General features: G+C 41.6%; 1 protein-coding gene across 2 annotated transcripts in view; it reads right to left on the reverse strand.

Annotated features, from left to right (window-relative positions):
- Positions 1-13,059: 13,059 nt before the first annotated feature.
- Positions 13,060-26,617, reverse strand: part of WDFY1 (WD repeat and FYVE domain containing 1) — a 43,920-nt gene continuing 30,362 nt past the window's right edge. For both annotated transcript variants that reach the window (XM_054039213.1, XM_054039214.1), the window contains 6 exons: positions 24,285-24,411; positions 22,222-22,327; positions 18,649-18,750; positions 17,634-17,764; positions 16,714-16,822; positions 13,060-14,963 (listed from right to left, as the gene is read on the reverse strand). In XM_054039213.1, the coding sequence (XP_053895188.1) occupies positions 14,904-14,963; positions 16,714-16,822; positions 17,634-17,764; positions 18,649-18,750; positions 22,222-22,327; positions 24,285-24,411 (635 nt within the window). In that variant the 3' untranslated portion in view covers positions 13,060-14,903. The remainder of the gene's footprint in view (positions 14,964-16,713; positions 16,823-17,633; positions 17,765-18,648; positions 18,751-22,221; positions 22,328-24,284; positions 24,412-26,617) is intronic.

Genomic DNA, 26,617 nt, shown 5'->3' on the forward strand with positions numbered 1-26,617 from the left:
GGACTGAGGGTATAAAACAGACAGAGGGGGCACATACTGGGCCCTTCTCCTGCCCCCACTTTAGCTGCAAGCAACCAAGACACTGCGAAGAAGACAAGACTCCAACACAGGAGATTGGCCCAGGTTTAAGGAACAAACCTGTATATTAAGGACTGCAATATCCATTGGGGTAAGAAAAACTGCTTAATCTAGTTGCTGCCCAGGGTTGAGAGTTTAGACTGTGTGCTTATATTTTCTTTTCTTTTGGTAGCCACTCTGACTCGTTATGCTTTGACTTACAATCACTTAAAATTTATCTTTGTAGTTAATAAATTTGTTTGTTTATTCTACCTGAAATAGTGTGTTTGGTTTGAAGTGTGTCAGCAGCTCCCCTTTGGATAACAAGCCTGGTACATATCAATTTCTTTGTTAAATTGACAAACTCATATAAGCTTGCAGTGTCCAGCGGACATAACTGGACACTGCGAGACGGAGGTTCCTAGGGTTGTCTCTGGGACCAGAGATATTGGCTAGTGTCATTCGCTTGCAAGTAGCTGGGAGCAGCTTACATGCCAGAGGCTGTGCGTGAATAGCCCAGGAGTGGGGGTTCTCACAGCAGAGCAGGGTAAGGCTGGCTCCCAGAGTCAAGGGTTGAAGTGGCCTAGCAGATCACTGGTCCAGACAACACCAGAGGGGAATATCACACTCATATAGGGAGATCTTATGTCTTGCATGTGCTGAAATACCTAATCATAGTAACATGCTATTGGGAACAGAAAGCCTAACTTCTGTATTTATTGATTTTTGGGGGAGATTTAGGGTAGCCCTGAAACACCTGTCATTTATTCCATGAGTCATCACAAAGATGGGCCCTATCCTACGAACTGCAGCCTTCCCATGCTTTGGGGACTCATATTCAGTGTCTGGCTCAGGCCTGTTATACAGAGAGGTTTTAAGGCTACAGTGTCCAAATCCCAGGTCTTGTTCCGCCCCCCAACTCTAATTGCATGTGAATTAATATTGAGAATAATAGATAAATATGGAGGAGTGTAGAAAGTTACCTATTGATGTCACATGTCAGCCACAGCTCACACTTAATAAATTCCCTTCTTCAGTCTTTGAAAAGGCAAAAGCAGTAGTTATTCTTAGTTATGCTTAGCAATGGGCAAATTCGCTCCAGTAAAAGCATGCAATTCCCACTAAACATCTTGGGTAGTTGCATAGGTGTAGCTGAGGAGACAGTTTGACCCAGGGTACATGCAGCCTGCCTTTGATATCCATTTCTAGCTGAAGAAGTTCCTGTTTACAAGAGCTGCTCATAAAAAAGAAAATATCTTACAAAAGTAGTTTTAGAAAATTTTCTCCCAATTTTTTTAATTTGACATTTCATCCACTTTTAAATTTGAAAAAGCAGCTATCATTTGTTAAAAAAACTAATTGAAAAAAATCCCCTTTTTGAAAATTTCAGGAATGAAATTTGCTTTGAAAAAAATGCCTAGCTCTGCAGTTGGTCAAACAGGAAAATAATTTTGCTAAAATTTAATAGAAAATATTTCAAGTTTTGAAATTTTAAAAAAATTATTCAGAAATAAAAAATGACCATCTCCACACTTCTTTATTTTAATGTAGTTTTGAATGAGTCAAAGAAAACACTACTGCAAATAAAGAGCTCTACAGCTCTCTAGCAAAGGTAAATCTAACCATCAGAATCAGTCTTCCTGTTTCTTTAATGGATTAGATATTACAAATTGAACATTCTAAGCTGTGGTCACAAAAAACGTACTCTTTCATGTACTCACATCCAATCTACCTTAGTATTTTATTTTGCTGTCCATCACCATAGTATGTATTTTTGTGTGACAATCATGTATCAATAATTTTATTTTTAAAAACAAAGATCTAAATTAGCTTAGGCATAGGAGCTCAGATACATTGATTTACAGCATTTGAGTTTATGCAAATATTGTATAAGAAAAAGAAAGGGAGCAGGGAGAAAAGGCAAACACAACTGATAGGTACTTATCACATATTCAGTGCCTGGCACCAGCTTTACTAATTATTTATTCATGAGGGCTAATCTAGCAGGTTTATGGAGCTAATAATTTGGCAACAGAGGTTCAGAGGTAGTTGCAGATACAGTATCCATGCCACATATATGTATCCATTTAAGTCAATGATATTAAAAATCAAACACGTGTTAACCTAGCTAACAGCTAACTAGAAGCTGGAGATAAATGTTTACTTGTGGGTGTGCATAATCTTGCAATAAATCATCTAGCTGAACGTCACCTACAGCTTCCTAAACAAATTACTGATGGTTATCAGCATTACGGGGGGAGGGGGGGACCCATAATTTGCACATGCCAAGAGTCACATTCACAATGGAAGTCACTGTCTTGCTTGGCACTGCAACAATTTCTGTGGGAGTTGTGCATACACAACTGATAGTATAAGAGAGCCTCTGGTGTCCAGGGCTGGGATTCTAATGAGTTTGATAATGCTACTAGGATTGCATGGTTTATTACTGACAGCCTATGTGCTGTCATAAATCACTGATTTTGTCATGGTGGAAGGTCAGAAGTCCTGGACACATGGGGTCCCATTCCTTACAAGTTTCATATAGGGGCCTATTACTTTAGGAGGTTTCACATGAATTCAGAACTCATGGCATATTCAGGGCCATTGTAAGCAAAGATATATATATTTGATAATTAGCTGGGAAACTATATTTTTGTACATTTCCAACATAAGGGATGAATCCATGCCAGGTCACAGCTGAAGGTGAATGAAGAGCAGCTCTGATGTAAACAGATAGCAAGAAATTAGTGAACAAAATAGAACATTCTTATTTCCTTTTGAGACGCAGCAAGCCTGGCCCTGGCGAGCAAAGGCCCTGGATAAATCTACTTGGATCACAACAAATGCAGCAGAACATTCACCTATTATATTAATTCTAGCCAAGGTAGCTACAGGCTAACTTCATACCATCTAGGTTCAGATTCTCTCAAAGGTACACAACCATGGAGTAGTTTGGATAAATAACCCATAGTAGACTAAGGAGTTCAGGCTGATGGATCACACCCCACACAGTTTTCTCTGAGGCCTGTGCAGGTGTTTTTTTTGTTTGTTTGTTTGGGGGTTTTTTGGAGGTTGGAGGGGGAAGTCTACTTTATACTAAACCCCATTTAAAAAAAATCAATCTAAATTCAATAGAAGGAGCTACTTACTAATTATATTTTATTCCTATCTTGATCACCTTTTCTCTTGGTTACAAGGGTGACCAGATGTCCCGATTTTATAGGGACAGTCCCGATATTCGGGCTTTGTTTTTTATAGGCACCTATTACTCCCCCCCCAACCCCTGTCCTGATTTTTCACATTTGCTATTTGGTTACCCTAGTTATGAGACAGGTATCTGTAGTTCTGCATACCAATTTCTCCCTGTATTTTGCTTGCTCCCTTTTAAATTATTTGCAGGCAAGATTTGATTTCTTCATAGATCAAAGCTAAAACAGAATGTGTTCTATAAATCACATATAGCATCATACGCTGGCCATGGTGATGTAGGTTTTGGTACAAGCACTGCCACTGATGGGATGCGCATGAAGTAGCCCTACATCATAGAGAAAATGTTATCAAATTTGCAGTAATTATCTATATTGAGCTTAATGATATTTTTAGGTACTTCCAAGGATGTCAAATAGTTCTCTACAGCTAGAGAATGGAATAAAATGCTAGGAGCAGAAGAGTGCTGATGGGACATTCAGAAAAGTTTCAGACTGAGCTCCATTTTCCTCAGTCAAAATGTGTTATTGGAGCCCTCTTGTGTTCACTTTGACTAATAACCACAATATCCATCCATTGCCTTCCCACTTCAAAATCTAGAGCAATGGTGGCCAGAATTTACCTATGTACATTGCCAAAGACCCACAGTAATACATCAGCAGCCCCACATCAGCTCCCCCTTGCTTGCCAGCAGCCCTGCTGATCAGCGCCTCCCCTTCCTTCCCCATGCCTCCTGCGGCATGCAGGAAGCTCTGGAGGGAAGGCGAGAAGCGAGGGTGTGGCAGGCTCAGGGAAGGGGGCAGGAAGGACAGGGACCTTGGGGGAAGGGGTGAAGTAGGGGCAGGGCCTGTGGCAGAGTCAGGGGTTGAGCAGTGAGCACCCCTCTCCCCCTGGCACTTTGGAAAGTTGGCGCCTGTAGCTCCAGCCACATATTAACTTCTGAAGAGCCGCATGCAACTGTGGAGCCACAGGTTGGCCACCCCAATCTAGAGCAATCTGCTCCTTAGCTCCCTTATGGCAGGCTTTTTGTTTGCTCAAACTGAACCCTTGCTCTCCTTTACACAGTCCGTTCTCCCTGGTGTAGTCCCTACCTTCCCTTCATACACATTTTTCGTCACTGATCCCTTTCACTCCTTTGTTGCGTCCTGTGCTTGCTAACTGCTGGTAATGGGAGAATAATGGATTTGAATTATGCTCTTTGTAACCCGTTAAGCAAAATCAGTTGTGGTTGTTTAGAGGATTACAATATTTTGGTATGTATCGGCTACATCTATACTCTATGATTTGCAGTCTGGATAGACATACCCTCGCTAGCTTTAATCTAGCTAGCATGGCAAAAAACAGTGAAGACACAATGGTGCAGGCTTCAGTATGGGCTAGCAACATGAATAGATACTCAAAAGGGCCCAGGCAGGCTTCTACTGACCATACAGAACTTCTGTTATGCTGCCACCTTTTCACAGCCAATTTTAGCAGTCTAGCTAGATCAAAGTTAGCAGCTGCCATTACACTTTTAACTGCAGTGTAAGCATAGGCACATCTTTACCCTCCAGTACCCTTCACACAATAAGTTTGGAGTGAATGTGCTAGAGCCACCTTGTCTCACTTTACTAGATCAGGTCTAGAAGAATATATTTTAAATTTAAGCAATAAATAAAGTCTCCACCAGTGGCATGGAAAATCACTAATATATAACAACTTGAGCAGGAGGTAGTTTAAACAGACAATGGTGATTACCCACATTACCCACAATACCATACATAAGATACAAATGCACCATCACAGAAGAGTAGTTTCAGTGGTAAGTGGGGGGTTGAGGCTGCCTTCCCAGTTGGGTGGGCAGTACAGTGGCTATGTGTCTTCCCTGCCAATAGCAGGTAGCCATAGCTCAACTAACTAAAGGTTTAAGGTCAGTGAAGTTGCAGGCAGCTACCTTTTCAGTATTGTTTTCCATCGCGGGACAACAGAGGAGAGCTGAATAGCAAAGTGAAGAAAGCTGCAGGGATGCTAGCCCTGCCCCTACTAATGGCATAATGCTTTTGCAGCTGTGGGCAAAAGCAGAAGGTGACTTCTTGAAAGGCATGTACCCTTCCATCCCAGCTGCCCCACCCATCCTTAGTACAGCCAGCCACAGGAACAGCTCCAAGAGCTTCTGTGCCCTGGGGCAGCAGCTTAGTTAAGCTGCAGGAGCATGTGCTTGTGGAGCCAACAATGGATGCCCCCGACCATGGCAGCATAGAGGAGCCACAAAAATGCAATAGAAAGGACACAACTGGAAGAGAACGGGCAGAAAGGAGTAGTCAGAAAAGCAAGCTTGTTACTCAGCAGAACTGCAGTTGTGTGAGGTGACTTGGCAGATGGGTACTGAACTCCTATCCCTCACACTTAATGCTGGACTAAAAAGAGGCTGGGTGACAGGATTAAGGAAACTCCCCTAGCCTCATTTGCATTGAAGATGGGACAGGGAGGCATCCCAATTAGCATACTGAATGGAGAACAGAGATTCCAAGGCAAAAACCGAACTGAACTCTGTGACCAGAAAAGTAGGGAAGCACTGCATCATGGGGATCTCTGCTCCAGATGTTAATGAACCCACATCTGCACACACCCAGCTCAGTAGTTATCAGACCAATTATAGTAATAAATCCTTTACTGGTATCCAAAATACTAAAGTTGCCTAATTGCACTGTGAGCTCCCTTGAAGGAACATGGCCCATAGCCAGGAATGATCAGTTCCTATTGTCTAGCCTGAACAAAAACTTCAGTATATTCCCTTGAGCCATCAGTTTACCCATAATAAAATCTAGTGTTCTCCCTTGAACCATTGTTCTTTCCCTACAAGAACCCCTACCTATGCTCAAGTAAGTGTTCTGATGCCTGGATCCAAAATCTGCATCAGTTCCATTGGGACTTCATCTTCTCCTGACTGATCGTGCTGGGGGCTCTGCCTGTTTCCAGCACCCCGGACCCTCAGTTACCACCACCACCTGGGAACCCCGATGGATTCAAGCTTCACAGAGTGGTGAGAACCCAACTCTCTCTAGATATAGTCTTCTGACCCTGACTTGTGTGATCAGTTATAGTTTTCTAAACCTGTCTTTTATAATCAACTCAGAGAGTTGTTATTAATGGTTCCCAATCCTGCTGGAAAGGCATAACGAGTGGGGTACCGCAGGGGTCTGTTTTGGGACCGGCTCTGTTCAATATCTTCATCAACGACTTAGATATTGGCATAGAAAGTACGCTTATTAAGTTTGCGGATGATACCAAACTGGGAGGGATTGCAACTGCTTTGGAGGACAGGGTCATAATTCAAAATGATCTGGACAAATTGGAGAAATGGTCTGAGTTAAACAGGATGAAGTTTAACAAAGACAAATGCAAAGTGCTCCACTTAGGAAGAAAAAATCAGTTTCACACATACAGAATGGGAAGAGACTGTCTAGGAAGGAGTACGGCAGAAAGGGATCTAGGAGTTATAGTGGACCACAAGCTAAATATGAGTCAACAGTGTGATGATGTTGCAAAAAAAGCAAACATGATTCTGGGATGTATTAACAGGTGTGTTGTGAGCAAGACACGAGAAGTCATTCTTCTGCTCTACTCTGCTCTGGTTAGGCCTCAGCTGGAGTATTGTGTCCAGTTCTGAGCACCGCAATTTAAAAAAGATGTGGAGAAATTGGAAAGGGTACAGAGAAGAGCAACAAGAATGATTAAAGGTCTTGAGAACATGACCTATGAAGGAAGTCTGAAAGAATTGGGTTTGTTTAGTTTGGAAAAGAGAAGACTGAGAGGGGAAATGATAGCAGTTTTCAGTATTTAAAAGGGTGTCATAAGGAGGAGGGAGAAAACTTGTTCACCTTAGCCTCTAAGGATAGAACAAGAACCAATGGGTTTAAACTGCAGCAAGGGAGGTCTAGGTTGGACATTAGGAAAAAGTTCCTAACTGTCAGGGTGGTTAAACACTGGAATAAATTGCCTAGGGAGGTTGTGGAATCTCCATCTCTGGAGATATTTAAGAGTAAGTTAGATAAATGTCTATCGGGGATGGTCTAGACAGTATTTGGTCCTGCCATGCGGGCAGGGGACTGGACTCGATGACCTCTCGAGGTCCCTTCCAGTCCTAGAATCTATGTATATATATATATATATTCTGGGGCTGGAAGATCCCAGCCCTGGGGATCCTAGGTCCTGCAGGATTGCTCCATTGGGAGGGAACTTGCAGAAGTAGAGCTCCGTATGAGAACACAAGTGACACAAGCAGTACATTGATAACATTACAGACCCCCCCCCCCCGCTTTTCCCCTCCCCACACACAGAAGAGTAACCCTAAGAAATGAGCATACCCTAAAGTAACAGGCAAATCTGGTAACACCAACATACCCACTTTCAAGAGTTTCTTTTAATGCTGCATGCACATGGTACTGGCAGTAGCACATTTTAATCTTAAAGCCAGATTTTCCTAGGCTTTAGGACACTAGGTTAATGTCCTCTTCTATAGCAAGGGCCATGCTGCTATAAGTGCTATGTATTATTAAAGTAGGTGCCATGGGATCTTCTGTATGTCAATGAAAATGTAGTGGTAAAGTTAAAACACACATTTTATCCACTTCCATGTTCTTTCCCTCATTTTGAGAGCAGACATTATCAGCTTACTACACTATGTGATGTATAAGAGCTGCTAATGCTAGTGACAAATTTATTCAAGAGCTCTATTATAAGGCATTTCAGAGGAAGGATGGAATGAATGTACATAAGAGACTAAGGAAATTTTGCAATCAATGCAATTTTTATTTTTTGCATTGGATACATACAGATGCAGTGAAACTGCTCTCTTTTCCAGAAAGCATGATTGACAGTCCTTGAGTACTGGCAGGTTGGAAAACAAAAATTGACTGACAGAACTTAACAAGAAAGTTGTAACAGCTAGTTACAGGGAACACATGCTATCTCTCCAGTGTATGATGCAATGGATTAAATTGTCCATTTACAAACCCACTGAAATCAATACAATCACATGGAATGTAAATCACAGTCTGGCTCTACTTTTCTGCGTGAATTCAGATGTGATAAAAGCTGGTAAAAATGTGGGAGTGTAGAAATATAGAAAGTCCATGCTGACTACATGCATGAAAGACTAAAGGAAATTCAGATGGAGAGCACCGCTTCTGCTTAATATAGGGCCTTTTAGAGAGAAAGGCAGATTTTAGAGTCACTTAGGGTATGTCTGCCCTGTAATAAAACACCTGCAGCTGGCCTGCATCAACTGACTGGGGCTTAGGCACAAGCCCTGCAAGTCTGAGTCAGCTACCACAGGTGTTTTACTGCAGTATAGCCATACCCTTGAGCACTTCATTGAATGAGGTGGGTAGTGCAGGGGATAGGGCACTGGCCAGGGATTTAAGAGATCTGGGTTCCATTCCTGGCTCTATCTCTTCTTTAAACATAAAGGTTCAATACACAGCATCATGAATAAGGCAAAAGGGCTACAGTTGGAGGTTATATTCTGTAGTCTAGGATATTTCAGAGGGGAAAAGTGGCTTCAGTTTCATCTCTTAAAGCTGCTGCGAACTAGGATCCTGATCCAGTGATGTGCTAGGAGGAGCGCAAATCAATGGAGGTATTCAAAAGAATATTCAGGGCAATATAGGATGTTTCCTAAAAATAAGTGTCACTTTATTGTTCAATGTTCTCCATAAAAAATGAGATTTAGGGCCAGATCATCAGAGGAGCTTCAACTCCACCTTCTCTGGGATTTTGTGTAGATACCTGTGTACACACTTTTCAAGCAGATACTTGCAGATGAACTTGAATGAAAAACATGAGTTTGCACACCCAGGTCCTGGTAGGGATCAGCCCACGCCAAACCCCTTGTGGGCTTCCCCTTGCTAATCAGTTGAACTACTAGTATATGTGCAGTTATAAAGCCACCTCCAGTACAGGTCCTACGAAAGGCTCACTAGGATTGATTGTTGCAGCTGATATTCCCTTAACATCTAGGAGAAAGCTTCAGAGGACAGACTTAATAAAAGAGCAGGCATTTCATCATTGTTTTCAGGGCAGTGCTACGATAGTCATTAGTATAAGTTGGCAGTGATTTGCTGTTTCCTGTAGAGTTCAGATACATGAAAATTCTTCTCATGATTAACTAAGCCAGTCTGAATCTAGCATTTTTTTAAGCCCAGTCGTAAAAATAAATTTTTTTGAAGAACTCTTCTAAAGTTGGTTGGTTGTGGATATGACAGAACATAACCCATCTAGTGCACTAGGGGAAAGTTGCTGTAATTCAGGATCCTGTTTGAGGTGAGTGTAGGTATTCTAAGTCTGTGCATTTCTTTTAAAGCTATGCCTGATGGTTTATTTCACACACCAAAGTACTAAATATGTTTTGCAATAATATAGGGTGAGAGTGGAACCTGAAAGCCTACCACTGAAATGCCAGATCAAGGTACTATACAAAGTATGATCACATTTACAAACAAGACACACAGACTTGGCTTATGGCACAGCCTGCAGTGGTTACCGCAGGTCTCATTAAATAAGATCATGTTAGCTAAAACTTAACTTACAGGAAGGTTGAGGTGGGAGCTGACCACCTCTTCTCAGCCCATTTTCCCCCCTATTGAACTGAAAAAGAGCAGACATTTTTTACATACAGCCCAGAGCTGCTGCAGGACCTATCAATATTGTTTTCAGAGGGGGTAGGGAGAGAGTAATAGAAATCGTAAGCTAAACTGGTCTTTTTATGTAACAGTCTTGTTGATGAAACATTAGAGGTACTATATTGCATGGTTAACAAGATTCTTCTCAGAACCAACAGGAAGAACAATACAGTATAAAATAAAAATGTAGAGTCCTCAGGCTTAGTCTGATTGCATCTTATGCACCGAATAAGAGAGTAGAGAGCTCAGCTACATTTTAACTACAAAAGAAGCCTCAAGCCTTAACACTACCCATTCTGGCAAGTGCTTCAGTACACAAAGCTGTTGGGAGAGAATTCTCAATCTGGCGTCATGAAAAAACTTGTCAGGGGATTATGACCCATACTGCTAAAAGGAAGGGGAATCCTGCTATGGAAGAAGTTGACCACTGTTCTACGCCTTTCAAATCAAGGGAGTTTAAAATCTGACAGGTTTGACACTGCTTACAAATAGATTTCCAATTATTTTACATAATGGAAGTGCAGTGCTCGCCCCTCCCCCATATACTTGGCCCAAGAGGGATGCACACTTTCCTTCAACCTTTGGAAAGGCTCTTTTCTTGACAGTAAGCCAATCAATAAGCAAGATCTCCCAGCATGGCATGATGGGGGGAGAAGCAACTCCATTAGGGGCAAGGAGATGTCATCCTCTTTGGCATAACTGGACAATAGAAATGAGCAGGTAGGAAGGGAGAGGTCTACGTTCTCCTCAAAATGCTCCACTCTGCAGTGCAGGTGCTTCTGGCCAGCAAGGCTAGAGTTAATTAGCAGCTGCTCAGTGGTGCTACAGCAGGGGTCTCAAACTCGAATGACCATGAGGGCCACATGAGGACTAGTACATTGGCCCAAGGGCTGAATTTACTGACACCTGCCCCCCCCGCCCTCAGCCCCACCCCTGCCCCACCTCTTCCCAGCCCCCATTCCCCGAAATTCCCACCCCAACTCTGTCCCCTCCCTGCCCCCAGGGGTGTGGTGGGGGCTCAGGGCAGGGAATTGGGGTGCAGCAGGGGGCTCAGGGCAGGGGGTTCGGCTGCAGGAGGGGTTCAGGGGGGCAGGCTCCAGCCTGACACGCACTGGGGGGAGGGCAGGCTCCCTACGTGCCTGCCTCCGCGCCACTCAAGGAAGCAGATGGAACCTGGGGAAGGAGGGGCGCAGGGGTGTGTGTGGCTGTTGCTTCAGGCACCACCCCCAGCAGCTCCCATTGGCCGCGAATGGGGAACCGCAGCCAATGGGAACTGCTGGGGGTGGTGCCTGAAGCAACAGCCACACACACCCCTGCGCCCCTCCTTCCCCAGGTTCCGTCCACTTCCCAGAGCAGCTCTAGGTAAACACTGGGAGAGGGCGGGGGGGCCTACGAGGATCTCACAGGCTGCAGAAAATAACCCTACGGGCCACGTGTTTGAGACCCCTGTGCTACGGGCTCCATCCTGCCACTGTGTGCTAGTCTCTGGGTATGGGGCACCTTTACAAATCATCTGATTCCAACTATGGGTCTAAAGGACACCTTCCAGCCAAAAGCCTGGATCCTGCTTTACTCCACCTGTTCACAAGCACAAGAACACGGTGTGTAGTTTATTTACCAATATTTCCTGCAACAATAAAGACCAATTGAAGATGGGTCATCAGAATAAATTAAGTGACTATCAAGAAATTTTATTATACATGTATTCAAAGTTAAAAATCAGAAGCAGGAGCAAGATTTATCTAGCATTTCTAAACTATGTGGGGTACAGTACTTTGTAGAAACACAGCTGGTAAACGACTTAAAATACATTGATGGTACCCTTTGCTCCTCCAATGAAAAAAGGCCATACAAAAGAAATTGGTAATGCTTCAAAATAAGCCTTCTAAACAATTGCAAATTTGAATTCACTGGAATAGTTATTGTATTTTAAATTGCACAAAACAGTATGTTTCTTCAAAAATATGTTTGGTTTTTTTACACAAGCAATATATCCTTCAGTGCATGACTGGTTTGTTAAATCTCAAGGTTTATTTTTGTGACCAACTGATGTTTTGCCAGCCAGTCACCTTGTTATATCTAAGTGATGCTATAACTACGTTAATGTCATATTTGTTATAGAAAATATATTTGTTAAATTTAAAAGCTATGTAGCAGATTATAGATTATCTAGTGGTAAAACCTTAATGTGATTGCCACGGATGGGAGAATTATTCACAGGGAAGGGAAAAGTTAAATGCTAAATATGGGAGAGGTGCTAGATAGCCAAGAGAACATCCACAGAAGTTGATGCTAGTGGGTGCTAGCTCTTTATTTGTTGGAAAGGGGTTATCCCAGTAGCACAGACTGACATAGGGGACAGAATGAAATTAAATCAACTAGCATTTAATCATACAATTCATTATCAAATCTACATAGTTTAATTTCCCAAGGCAGGTGCATAGCTCCTGTTCATGTTAATAGGTGGTGTGTCCCCTCACCCCCAAATCTTTGAGGCATATAACTTACAATGTGGCTCCAAACCTCCCCAAGTTTTACTTTTGCTGCAATGTAATCTAAGTAAAGTATTGATTAAAAGGATTGTAAATATATAACCCATCTTGATTTTTTTTGGGTAGAGAGAACCACGGAGAAGAATGTTTTCAGAGATCTTATTGTTAATCTTTACTATTAAACCAAGCGATTGGAACAAAAAAAAGAGTTTGGGGGGGGGGGGGATTCTCATTTTCTCTTCCGTGTTTTCATTCCTCTCTCCTAAATGTCAGTTTCATCCCTGATTTACATGAGCTCATTACCTAACTTCAGGTCCTTTCTGGCACAAATGATATTTCATATGATAGAAGTCTTTCCAAAACTGTTTTCACACTAAAACCTTCCATCGTGTAGCACAGAACTAATCAATGTAACTCGTCAAATGTAAAACATTCAACATATTCTTTTCAATACAGTTTCAGATCACTGAACAAATGTATTTCTTTTTCTAATACAGACTTGCCAAAAGCTCTAAATTAGCATTTACTCATTCAGATTTCAAATGTGAGAGGATAATACAATCAAACAAACACTAGCGTGACGCCAGTTTCTGAGGGAAGCTATGAGAAGTGTGAAGAATTAGTAAGCTAAAAAAATATCCTTTAGCAAAATATTTCTGGAGAGGGCCCATAAAGTGGTTAGTCATAAAGCCAGTTCCAAAAATATGTGAATCCAGAATATGCCAGAGATGGTATTTAGTGGCATGGAAATCTACCATCTTATTGTTTTTGAAATGCAAACGGAGTAAGATCATGACGCATTACTATCCCATGGTATTAGCATACACTAGCTATAGTGGGCTCCATATCAAAAGTATAGGACAATGATTTTAATTCAGCAGTGTCAACAGCACCACTTGGTTGTTGCTGCAAGGCTAACATTGCAGTTCTTTCCAATACCTCATCAATTTTTCTGCAAGAATGAACATATCACCTCCAATGGCAGCAAAAAGAGCTGACCTGCAGATACTTCTTCCCTCACTACATAATACACTATATCATCAGTTTTTATGAAAATCCAATGAACTCCCATCTCCTTTGTGACTCCATGGCATATCACTATAAAGTTAAATGAATTTCATTTTCAAACTGTTTAATAAGCTCTTGTATGGCAACCTTATGGCATTACATATATCCTAATGTTTATGGAACGTAGGTAATTCATGCACTTGACAGACCAATGTACATGGCAATATTTCACTGTAAATGCCAGCTGGAATCGTGCAATCCACGAAAACGTCAGACCTCCTCACTCAGCTTATAACGGCAAGGACCACCACTGCACATAGCATTTAAGATTAACAGCCCTCATCTGCACTTAGGCCAACTATTCAAGAAATATTCTGTAACTTTGTAGTTATTCTCAGAAGAGAATTTTAGAAATGTTTAACATTAATTTTTCTTCAAAACAAAGACAAGGTGGTAATTAAGTTAATGCTATAGCTATATTTAGTTTCTTCATGATAAATGGGGAACTAAGCTTTTCCACATAAAAAATTAGTTCATTTAAGTTATGTAGGAGGGTTTTTTTATTTTAGCGATTAAAGCTAAGACAACAGGCTTGCAGAGCCCCCCCATTTTAACAGCACTGTAAACATACTATATGAGCATGTGTGATTTGTGACATATCGTGGGCTGCCTTCACTATTGAGAATGTGCAGCTTATCTACTAAATAACAGCTACAAAAGTTCACTAGTTATATGTTAGCCAAGAAGAGGGAATAAATATAGCTTCAGCATGTCTAAAAGCCTGGGATTATTTACAGACACTCAGAAGCTATTTGAACAGAACAGATCATTTTAAAGTCGTTTTACCAATAACTGAACTTGCAGACGACACTCCAAGAAAGCCAGTAGATCAGGATCTCTTATGTCAAGCATTTACTCTTACTGCCACTTCAAGACAGAGGGAACACCTGCCCCTTAATTCAAACATTGCTTAAAAAAATAAGTCTTTCCTTCTTCCAAAGTTATAACCAATACTCCTTTTGGAGGCAGCCTAAACAGCTGCACCCAGGCAAAGAGTTCAATGGGGGACTGCTTACTGGAAGGGACAGTAAGTATTTACTATTTGCACAAATTTGAAAAAACTAAACTCATTTTACTGAATCCTTTAGCTACTGTACAAGATATTTCAGCAGAGAAAGCACATTGTTAACACTACATGTAAACCAAGTTATGACAGATCCTTTTATCGCAGTGTCATGTTGCAGGTAAGCCATTTTATGTTACATCAACAGGCTGGGAAATTGCATTTCTGCATCAAGGTGATTCCCGTTGAAGCCTATAGAAGAGCTTTGCTCTATTAAGGCGACTGTCCATCCTGGAAGAGCAAAAGAAAAAGGATCCAGCAATCAGTGCTTTTGTGACGATATTCCTAGGAGGGATTTCATTCATTCGGTGCATGTTGCTGTACATAAGGTGCATGAACCTGTCAGGTCCTAGGTCAGCGTGAGGAGAAGCCGGTTGCAAGGCTGCAACCAACTACTGGTGTCATGTCCCATATCTATAAGAAAAAACAAGATGTGGGGAACTACTCAGGACATCATATAGTATTAAAATCAAGAGTACAAGACCTACTCTAATATTCTTTTGGCTACATGTGTAACAAGATGCCCTAAAAGAATCAGCATTCAACAGGATACTGAAATATAGCACTGTTTATTGTCAGCTTGGTCACTTTCTAAAAATTATATTAGCCTTGCAAACCAACAACATAGCCAAACTATGTTTGAAGAAAGGATTCTACCTTGCACAGCACGTTGTTACAGAGCTATAGAACACTAATGAAGAGGGTTTCCAAAGCCAAAATTGTTTTGTTTCATAAGCCTGTCTGTGGAAGAGTATAAAAGTTACTGGGCTGTTTCATTACTAGTATCTGCAGGAAGTGTAACCACAGTATAGCATATGATCAAAAGATTTTATGACTTAAGGAAATTGAGCATCACTGCAGTAGAGCCAGAGATAGGGCATGTGACCAAGGGTTATATGAGCAGTGCTCTGAACTGCTGCTTGTGGCACTCTACTTGCTTTGTCTAATGTGTGTTACAGGAGTGTTCCATGCTTTCCGACACTGCAGGATACACCTGCAGGCACTGGGCAAACATACTGGCACTGTCAAGATCCTCTCTCATCTGCCCAGCCAGCCACAGTAGCGATGAAACAAAGCATAGTGAGACATGGGAACAGGAGGAAATTAAGACAGGTATCAGACAGTAGGAAGTTGGGTGGTGTCAGATGGAAGGTGGAATATCAAGCTGGCAACACTAATATTATATTTGCATCATGGCAATTGAACACATACAGATTTCTCAGGATGCAGTGCTGAAATACTCTATTAGAGAAGTAAAGACTTGAACTGATATTTGTGAGCCTGAAGCGGTCACTGTTTCACAATTAAATCCCAAAACTGCATCCAGACATATTTAATTTCCTCTACAATCATCTCAAATGGAGTGACACAATGGGCATTAAAGCAAAACATTTTAAAATGCAAGTCCTTGGACATGTGCTGACAAACCCCTTTGCTGAATGTATGCTATCAGCAAGAGCTAGCTGAGATTAAGTTCCTCATTTGGAAGCCTCAGACTCTAAATAGCAGTTAATTTCATGTCTTAATCACATTAATATGAGACTGAAAAACAGTTTCACTAAGACTGGAGGATCTCTAGGAAATCACTGATTATAGAGAACTCTGCTCCATCCCTCTTAGGGTCTGAAGAGCCCAGTTATCTATAGAAACTTCATACTTTGACCATGTGCAAAACAAATGAACTACTGTATCATAATTTAGGGAAAGTCTTTCAAACCTCAATGACATGAATAGTTCCCCATTGAAACTCAATGGGATTGAAGCTCAATGAACCCTTTGATTTCAGACTCTTTGGGAGCAGGGACCATATCTCCTTAATGTATGGTGCTTTACAGACTCTGCTACTCAAATTATACAAACAGTTCTTTTAATTCATGGGGATTTCCTGCTTATTCACCATATAGGCCAAATGACAGTAGTGGGATTGATTATTAGAAAGTCTTTGTCCTTCACTACAATAATTAAATACTACTAAGTTTTTGACTCAGGCTTAACTCTTGCTGTCCACAAAGCATCAAGTTACCAGCTTGATTAAGTGTTTGCAACCACTAGCAAAGGCAAAAGAAAATGTCTCCTTAACTGACTGAGTGCATAAACTATTTAATATCGTAAAACCCAAAGTAAAAGAGTGAGTTATGTAACCTGTAGAGAAGAGTAAACCTACCTTCACAATCCGATCACTCCCACAGGTCACCATTAGTCCCCGGGAAATGTCCATAGACATGTGGGAAATGTTGTGTTTTCCTTCATGAAAAGTTGCCAGGGAAGTACGACTAGCAAAAGAAAACAGTTTAAATAAAAACCATCTATTAGACATTAAAACCAGATGGTATCATTGCAGCAATTCAAAATAAAGCATCTATAGGGAAATTTCCGAAAAGCTAGTAAGTCAAACCTGACAACAATGCCTACCTACATGACAATGAAATAATCAGTAAGCTCTGCCCAGAGTACACTAATTACAGGAGGGACACATGCTTACCTGGGCTCCCACTTGATTTGTGGAAGTCCCTCAACACAGCACAAAGAAAAGTAGGAACATGGTAGAGAAGAATACAGTTCTTTGCTTCTAACATTTAACAGCTGCAAAGTCTACTTTCCAACAAGTCAGTCAACTTTTCATCCAGCTGTATTGGTTACTAGATTAAGCGAGTGCCTGCTGTCCCTCTTCTCCCTTCAAAATGTGTGCAAAGCAGCCCCAAAAGAACCACCAATGTAATACAAGCAAGTTAACCTAACTGAGTCATCAATGTTCTTCGCTGCCTTGTGAAAGATAGAGGTTAATAATTTTTTCCATGCTAGTACCTTATGTATATTCTTTCCTGTGAGAAGGCTGCATATCAGAACTTGAAGGTATCGGATACATAAGAGAGATTTGCTTATTTACACATCGATTATAAACATAGTATGTAGTTTCTGGCATTTAATAAAAGGCTGATTACATACAGATGAGCCACATCTGCCAGAGTTGTAACCAATCAGATACAGAGAACTTAAAGCCACCAGTTAGGTTCCTCCATAAGTTTCAGCCTTTAGTGTATAAAGTCAGTAATGGAACAACATCAGATCTTTAAGCATACTCACTCTTCATCTTTGATGGACTCAAAGCAAGAGTCACAGACACGGACCTGGAACTCAAAGCCCATGATTGGGTAGCTGGACCGCTTAGTGCTGCACTTGCCACACACTGCTTGACCACATTTCCTGCAGTGATGCTTCACAGGAGAATTAAAATAAGATGGACATTTCAGGACATGAAGTGTTACTTGAGAGCTCCCAAATCAACAGGAGGGGTGACCAAAAAAATTATGTAACTTCCTATGATAGTTACCTTTCAGAACCAGTTGTAACCAAGGACCAAGAATCCCTGGGTTATATGCCAGCCCCAGGGAATTTTGCCATTGACTTCCAATAGGGCCCGGATTTTACCCATATACTCTACATCTCTTTTCTCCAAAAGATCTGAGGGCAAGTGCCTTACAAATGAAAGATGTTCATTATACTCTTGCCTTCACTATCAAGAGGGGTGTGTGTGTGGGTAGGGGGGCGAGTGGATTTCCCCTGGAACATTTAAGAGGTGAAAGTTCCTTTCAACATTTCCAAGAGATTCACACTCTGGCATAACTGAAGGAGGGCAAGGCCATTAGTGCTTCAGCACACCGCAACATGCTCAATTTAAGGCTAACATTTTGGTAGTAATTTGCCAGTATAAGCTCTTAGGCCATTTCATGCATTCAGTGTTTACTAACTGTAGCTCTCTCTTACATGCACACTTGTGCTCAAAACAAGTTTTACTTTCTTTTAACCCCATTATCCCCACACAGGACAACCCAATGTAATGCTTTTCTTCACTGTACTTGGTAACTTCTCAGCACCAAGTTGAGATTTCCTTATTCACAATACTTTGCTGGCAATGAAGACACCAGTGACCTCTACTGCTTTATATTAGGGGTTTCTACTCATTTTCTCCTTTTCAAAAATGGATTGGAGTTGAAGTTTAGAAGTGCGGAAGAAGGGGTTGCGTATAAAGATAGAACACCGACACCAAATTCTCTACACAACAAACAGCACCACGAGTGATTTACAACCACATCCTCACCTGTCTCAACCCTAGTGTCTTTGTGTCCCACATCTGCTTTATATTCCAGAAGAAAGGCTGTTCACATTTCTGACAAGAATCACTTTCTAACCACTGAGGAGCCTAGTGGGGGAAGAGAGAAATACATACTCTTAGCACATATTCAAATCAACAAGGTTATGAACAGCTCAGATTTTCATTTTTGTTTTTAAATGAAGATGATGTACAGTGAATATTTATATAAATATCAAGAGGAGCCCTCTCTATCAGCTATGGACATTACAAACAATACACAAGAAAACCTGACTTGCTTTACATTCAGTGTGGAAGTTGGCCACACTCAAAAAGCAATTTGAGAATTCAGTGCTGAGCTGTGTGCAGAAGATAGAGTCATAATTATAGTTACCAAGATCTTTGTGCTCTTCTCACACAGTTTTTACCCCATAGCATTTCTTGTTACTGCCCTAATGAGAAAACCTGCTAAGACGCATCTGATTTATTAGATTGCTGCAGGAGTTGCAGATCCCTCTGTCTTGCTGCCAGGATGATTCTGAATGGCTATAAAGTAATCTGACATATAGAAACTCTACAGTGAATCAATTACTCCCTCAGAAGCTCTCACTCTCATCATGTCCTTTTCTTGGGACTGCAGCACTTAAAGCAATTAAGAGAACTTTCATCAGCTGCATCCCACTTACTCACTTGCCCTCACTCCAAGTAAGTATGGGCCTCTGCCTCCCTATCTGGAAATGATGCTTGACTATACTGGGCTCTCTGGATGACATGAGCTATAGACATGCTAAGTAGTACTAACATTCTCAGATGTTACTGTGCTATAGCACAGTATTCAAAGCATAACTCTGAAGTTAATACTTGCACTTTTTAGTAAGGTACATTTGTGGGATGATACATAACAGTTTTAGGGCATCTCCTTAGGAGTTGGGTAAATATTCCCATGCATCTGATAAGGACCATATACCCTGGAAGCTATTTCAAGGTTAGTTTAACTCCCTTAAATTCCACACCACTGCAATATTGCACTTATGCCCAAGAGAATAGAAAAAGAGACACATTGTTCTATGGTGAGTCATTTCCCATCTCAAATTTCAGAATAACCCTGACTACCCACACTGACTGCTGAATTGGGATCTCTCCACATTCCATAATGCTTCATCTCCCCAATAGACTAAACAGTAAATGATACCCATTAACATTCCCTTTTCCATCACATTGGTGGACCTTCCTACAATAGATGCATCAATAAAAGGAGAGTAGCAAATTCTTAATTACCCAGGAATGTTGACAAATCAATTAAGGGGTGTGTGTATGGATCCAGTCAAAATGAAAGACTGTCTCCATTTCAATAATGATGTGATAACCGTTTCAGGGGCCACTGTTTTCATCTCCTGCCCATTAGGGTTTCCACTACTGGTTCAGTTGCTTCTATTTCTCAATCTCCATTTAACGGCAGAAAATAGATAAATCAATGGATAATACATTATTAAAAAACTACCAAAGTTTAATCCAAACTCCCACTAAAAATCTATGCCACTAGTTTTGGGAATTTCCTCACCATGCGGTCAACAAGGGTCTAAAAAGCTCTAGTGCATAAAGACTGCTTAGTCTATACTTTGTTCTTTAACTTGGTAAACAAAAAAACAAGCTCCATAAAATCATCTCACTGCTCTAGAGCAGTAGTTCCCAAACTTGTTCCGCCGCTTATGCAGGGAAAGCCCCTGGCGGGCCAGGCCAGTTTGTGTATCTGCCGTGTCCGCAGGTTCGGCCGATCGCAGCTCCCAGTGGCCACGGTTCGCTGCTCCAGGCCAATGGGAGCCGCTGGAAGCGGCGGCCAGTACGTCCCTCGGCCCGCGCCGCTTCCAGCAGCTCCCATTGGCCTAGAGCAGTGAACCGCGGCCACTGGGAGCCGCGACTGGCCGAACCTGCGGACATAGCAGGTATGCAAACCAGCCGGCCCGCCAGGGGCTTTCCCTGCACAAGGGGAGGAACAAGTTTGGGAACCACTGCTCTAGAGGAATCGTCAGAGGCAGTGTATTTAACTATTACAGCACCATGTAGTGACTAAGGCCATGTCTACACTAGTGACCTTACAGCGGCACAGCTGTACTGATGCAGCTGCGCTGCTGTAAGATCACTCGTATAGCTGCTCTGTGCCGATGCAAGAGAGCTCTCCCATGGACATTAAAAAAACCAACCAAAAAAAACCAAACAAAAACACACCTCCACGAGCAGTAGTAATGTTGGCAGGAGAAGTTCTTCCGCAAGCATAGCACTGTCCACACCAGTGCAAAATACATCGCTTGGGGTGTGGTTTTTTCATACCCATGAGCGAAAGAAGTTCTACTACCAAAAGTGGTAATGTAGACATGGTCCTACACCAATCCTGAACCGGTTAACAGATTCTGGAGGAAAAGGAATCTATGGGCTTGTCCATGCTGTGCGTTAGTGCACACCAGCTAGAGGTGTAGATTCTACTGTGCACCAGCATGCCATGCACTAACGGACCTGCATGGACCTTAGAAGTTCTCACGCATGCTGATGTCAACAGGACTACACCAATGCACTACATCACATCGTGTAGGCAAGCCCTCTGTTTAGCACTCAGCAGCAGTCACTTATTTGTTCCCTTTGTACAGCACCAAGAACCAGGGCTTCTGGTCCAACATGGGCTCCTAGGTGCTACCACAATATGTATAATGAAGACAACAGTACTTGTGGCTTTGAAGATCCCTTACAAAGAAAACAGGGTGTGCAGAGACAGAATTGAGAAAAAGCAATAAGAGCAGCCTATCACCAAGCCATTTTTTGGTTGGCCTGACAGCATTAACGTACTGGTGGCAAGAAACTACAGCTTCACAGGCTACATAGATTTTTCTATAGCACTTTATTTCACAATACACTAAGGAACATTTAACACAGAACAGGGTCTCAAGCCTTGCATAAACAATATTTCATTGTATGTCACTTATATTTAGTAATCAAGGGCTCTGTAAAATCTGGCTACTCAGTAAGTGACTTCTATACTTAATATTCTGTTTGAGGAGAGGGGAAGGGCTAAACTACAGTACCATTTTACTGAGACAACTAAGAGCAAATATTTTGTCAAGTCTGCATAACCCTACAGGGAATTCAATACAGTCTGCAATAAGGTGTTGCCTCTTGTAGTACCCTACAGGATTCTTTCCAACTATATTAACTAGAACAGATGTGGAGAGGGTACCTTTAGGTCAAACATGGCAGAGATCTATTATGTGGTCCATCCTTGTCTTTAATATGGAAGTGTGGTCTGTGGGGACTTGAGGTTTCAACATGCAAAGCTTCACCTTTGTCCCCATGGCCAGGCTTGCACTGAACAAAGCTCTACGGTCTTCGTGGACTTTGTCACTGCCCTTATCTTTATGGCAATCTGATATTTTTTATGGAAGCTGAGGCACTGAGCTCTGATTCCTGGCCAGTTACCAATGCTTGGTTAACTTGGGGTGTCCTGATCTAGGACAGAATAAGCTGGAAAGCATAGCCATTGCAGAGTTCACAAAGTGGCAGTACCAGATCCTTTGACCTAGCATTTGCGCTTACCTCTTCTCTGCTGATATCCATATTCCAAACGGCAATTCCTCCATCAGCTGAACATGAGACCAGTTGCCGCGTCAGCTGAATGTAACAAATGGCCTGCACCTTGTCACTGTAAACAAAGTGGACACTATTTATTCTTCCAAACATTTAAGCAAAAGCAACATCCCTAACAAGTCTGGGTTTGAATTTTAAGAGTCACCTGGAAAGCTGAAAACAATGTCAGTAGCCAGGCATGGTCAGCTGTAGAACTATTTTAAAGCAAGACCACTAAGTAGTAACCTAAAGTGCCTGAAACGGAGAATCAAAGTTTAGAAGCTGGGCTTGGTACCCTCACTACCAAGTGTTATTTCAGCGCTGAAGTAGCTGCTATAGAACAAAGTGTTAGTATAGGAAGCAGCAGGTTTGACCTGTAAGCTGAAGATACAGCATCATGTCAGTGGTTTGCTAGTGAAGCCTAACAACAAATGGAATGCATCTCAGGTGACAGGGGTCTGAACTGAGCGGAACTGCAAATATGCCCGTCTTCATCCACACTATGTCAACTGAATACCAACTTATTAGGAGACAATTGTGAGAAAATAGTCATCAAGGAATAATGTCCTTAAAGATTCAACTGGAAACCCTTTCGCTGATGTATGAGTTGTTAGGGTTGGCAGAATTCAATTTAAAAGATTAATATTTATTTTCATCTATTTATGTTTTTTCAGTTGCAGGAAATTATGGAGGAGTCAGACCACAGGGTGGTCAGAATAATTATTTAACAATAGATGTTGATTCAAAAAGTTATAAAGCTTTAACTGTTCAAACATCATCAACATCACATGTCAAATGAGGTAAATATCTTTAAACCAAACTAATAAGTTTTCAGGCAAAGTACAAAAAAACGCTGCTTCCTTGTAAATTTTCATTATTACTGAGGGAAGTATTTTTTCATTGGTTTGTGCATGTGTAGTAGAAATTGGCGTTTACGGACATTTACCAATAAAAATCTAATCCTGCCAAGCCTAGTTACTGTGATGCAATTTCTTAATCTCTTCCCCACCCACAAATTCTTGTTTCCTTTAAGCATGGTGTTCACTCACTGTGTGAATATCAGCTTTCTTCAAGGAGGAAAACTGACTTACAGAAAAACAATTTTGATATAGCTATCCAGAATGGAAATCTGTTGTGGATCTCCACGCTTTCAGTCACACATCGAATTTTCACTGTTTTGCAGTTTTCAGTTCAGAAAGAAAAAACACTGCTTTTGAAATGGAATGATTTTTCCCCACACATTGTAAAAATTCTGCCACCATCTGTCCAGTGTGAGATTAAACAGGAAAAACTAATAGTTGATACACACAATCTTCCCAACAGGATACATGATGGAGGAGTGAAAGAAGCAGTGGAAGGTCCTCCAGTCATAATGTCAAATTACACTATTGTAGCCAATATGTAAAAGTGAACAGTTGCATGTCAATGCACAGAAGAGTGGGAATTCATGTGCACTTTTGAGAAGTACAGGAAGTCAGCATAGATACTTTAAAAATACTAACTATGCCAATAAAATAATTGTGATTTCATGACTAGTGTCTAAGATGAAGAGGAAGCATTAGACTAAAGGATTGTACATATTCACACTACTATGCAGATGTCATTGTACATTTCCACCCCCATCCTGCACAAGCATCCTCATGAAGGGTACATTATAGCAGTGGGACTTTACCTCATGCAGCAAAAACTCCCAATATTAGCTGGAACACAGCTACAACACTGCAAACAAGGGTAGTCTCAGTACTGTCACCCACCTCTTTATTCTGGGAACTATTTTTATTCTCTGATCTCATCACGTCCCACATTTAAGTCATAGCCAAGAGAACAAAAATGCCTCTTATGACAGTAATGTTGCTCTGAGATTTGTTCCCCCCAGTCCCTATTCATCACAGTCTTAAGAGTACTCTGAAACATGCTATCTTGTCTAGATATTATTCACAATACTTGGGAGTTGTCACATTTAGTCTCTCTGAAACCCCACAAACTAGTTAAGTATTTGGAAAAAAATAAAACAGCAAGTCACTGCTACATACTGATGGCCCTGAAGCAGCAATGTTCGGCCTTTCCTTCCACCAATATCCCACAGAATAATGCTGTGATCAGATGCTCCAGAGAAGAGTAGCCGTTGAACAGGATCCCACCACAGGGAAGCAACACTTCCTAAAAATAAATAAATAATAAATAAAGGATGAGGTAATCTCTTTTATTGGACTAGGAGAGATATGCTTTGGAGATCATTCACAGCTCTTCATTCATGCTTCAGTTCGATCAAAGGGGATAGTCCCCATTGTGACTCTAAGAGCATAGTTAGTAAAGAAACTCACAGCCTAACAGTTTAAAGTCACTGAACTATCATCAGTTGGACAATCAAACTTTAAAAGACAAAGGATAGTGAGCAATGGGATAATTTGGTTTGGTAGGACTAAGGCATATTTCTAAAACGCTCATTGTTGGTTAAACAGTCACAGGAAAGTTCAGGTTTTCATATAACACTAAAGCCATTTTTATTTGAAAAATGTAAATACTAACGTTTAATAAAGAACAAGACAAGAAGCTAAGCAATGGCTTTGGTTTTCTAACAAGAGGAGCTATAAATTAGGTTAACAGCTTCCCCAAGTATATGTATATCTGCAGCCTAATAATTGTGTTTAATACCATTCCTTACTGGGCTCTTTGTAAGGTGAAAATAGCCATTGTGACAACTGAATCGATCAGGCAGCAATTTATTCATACCAATACATTAACAATACAATAATGCATACAACTGGCAGTTGAGAGGAATACAAGTGATATCAGTCATTATACACTGACCTCTTATGTAATTAGCTCTGAATACAGTTGTGCTCTGACAGTATTCCAAATAAAATTATTCCAAATATTTTAACGGCAGTGAGAAACTATCAGTCACAGGACAAACATGTTGCAGGGCAAAATGGCTCCATTGGTTTTTACAAAGAGATTCTTGTATGTGTTTCATACTCCTCATTAAAGAGCCCTTCAGCGTAACACACTGGCTTTGTAATTACTGAACACAGAATGCATGGTACTACATTAGGCCACCACTGTCATCCAAAAAAACGAAAGGAGTAGAATTACACTATTCAGCTGGTGATTTATTTTAAACCGGGGTGGGAAAACTACGGCCCGCAGGCAGCCTATCAAACCTTTTAATTAACAATTCAGTATGGCATCTAGTCATCCATTTACATGACATGCAAGCTACATAGAAAAAACACTTAAATTCAGTGAGCTATACAATATTAAATCAAAGCAGATTTTCAAGTGTCTGATCAACAGAATACAATAGACTAATTCATACTACACTCATTAAGTAGCAGTGTTAATTCAAATGACACTCATTTAGCTTGAGATCAATATAAGAAAAGCCCACAGGCAGAGAGTTCTGTAAAAGAATCATCCTATTTTCATTCTGTTCCACCTTCCCTGGTGCAGAGATTTCTGTGGTCAGGAGGGATCTGACCGATGAGAAGGATGTGTTACCAGGAAAAATGGCAGAATTAGAATTGGTGAGAGGTTATAAAGGTCCTTGCACCTTTAGCTAAGGTACACAGAAACTGGTGATTTGCAGGCTGAACTGACTGTTGCAGCGGTGGCACACGATTTTGCAACTGTTTCTACTAGGGAATGACTTTTGAGGTGGCAGAATCTGTCCCAGGGTTTGTTAGCAACAAGAAGGAATCTTGCGCTGAAAGCCCCAGAAGGGAGGGTAAAGTCACATGTGCTGCTGGGGAAATAGGAGTGTCTCTAATTCCTCAGTAGCAGTGGAAAATGGGCCATTGGGGGCAGGGATGGTCGTGACCAGTTCCTGTAGCCCCAGGGCTCAAGGCAGGTCCCTGCGGGAAGGGCTGGATAAAGCCAGCTCCTGTCCTGTGATCATCTCCCTGGGGAAGGAGATGGTACACCTTGTAACAGGGAGGCCTGCTGACTGCCAGGAAGTTGTAGTTCAGCAGGGGACAGGCCTGGTCCCAGGGTACACAGAGACATGTATCCCAGAGATAGAAGTTGAGGTCCTGATGACCACTACGGTGGGAACAGACCCAAAGGGCTCTGTAGCTGGAAGCAAACCCAACCTGAGGTTTTTGGTTTTTTTTTGGGGGGGGGGGGGGGGGGGAAGAAAGGGGTGGGAATTTGCTGGCCAGGGAAGGGTCTCTGTCATAGCTGTAGCTGTGAGCCCACAGCTGGATCAGAGTCACCTTCCCTTTTGGGGAACACAGGGGTGTCTGCCTCAGGGGGGAACCCAGATGGAAGGTGAGGGGGGAGAGGATGGTCTGCCCACCTTTTGTAGGAAGGCATTTCCCCAGAAGGAGGGTGAAGGATCTGCATCTGAAATGCCAGACCCCTCACC

This window comes from Malaclemys terrapin, chromosome 9, assembly GCF_027887155.1.
Source record: "Malaclemys terrapin pileata isolate rMalTer1 chromosome 9, rMalTer1.hap1, whole genome shotgun sequence".
Lineage (NCBI taxonomy): Eukaryota > Metazoa > Chordata > Testudines > Emydidae > Malaclemys > Malaclemys terrapin.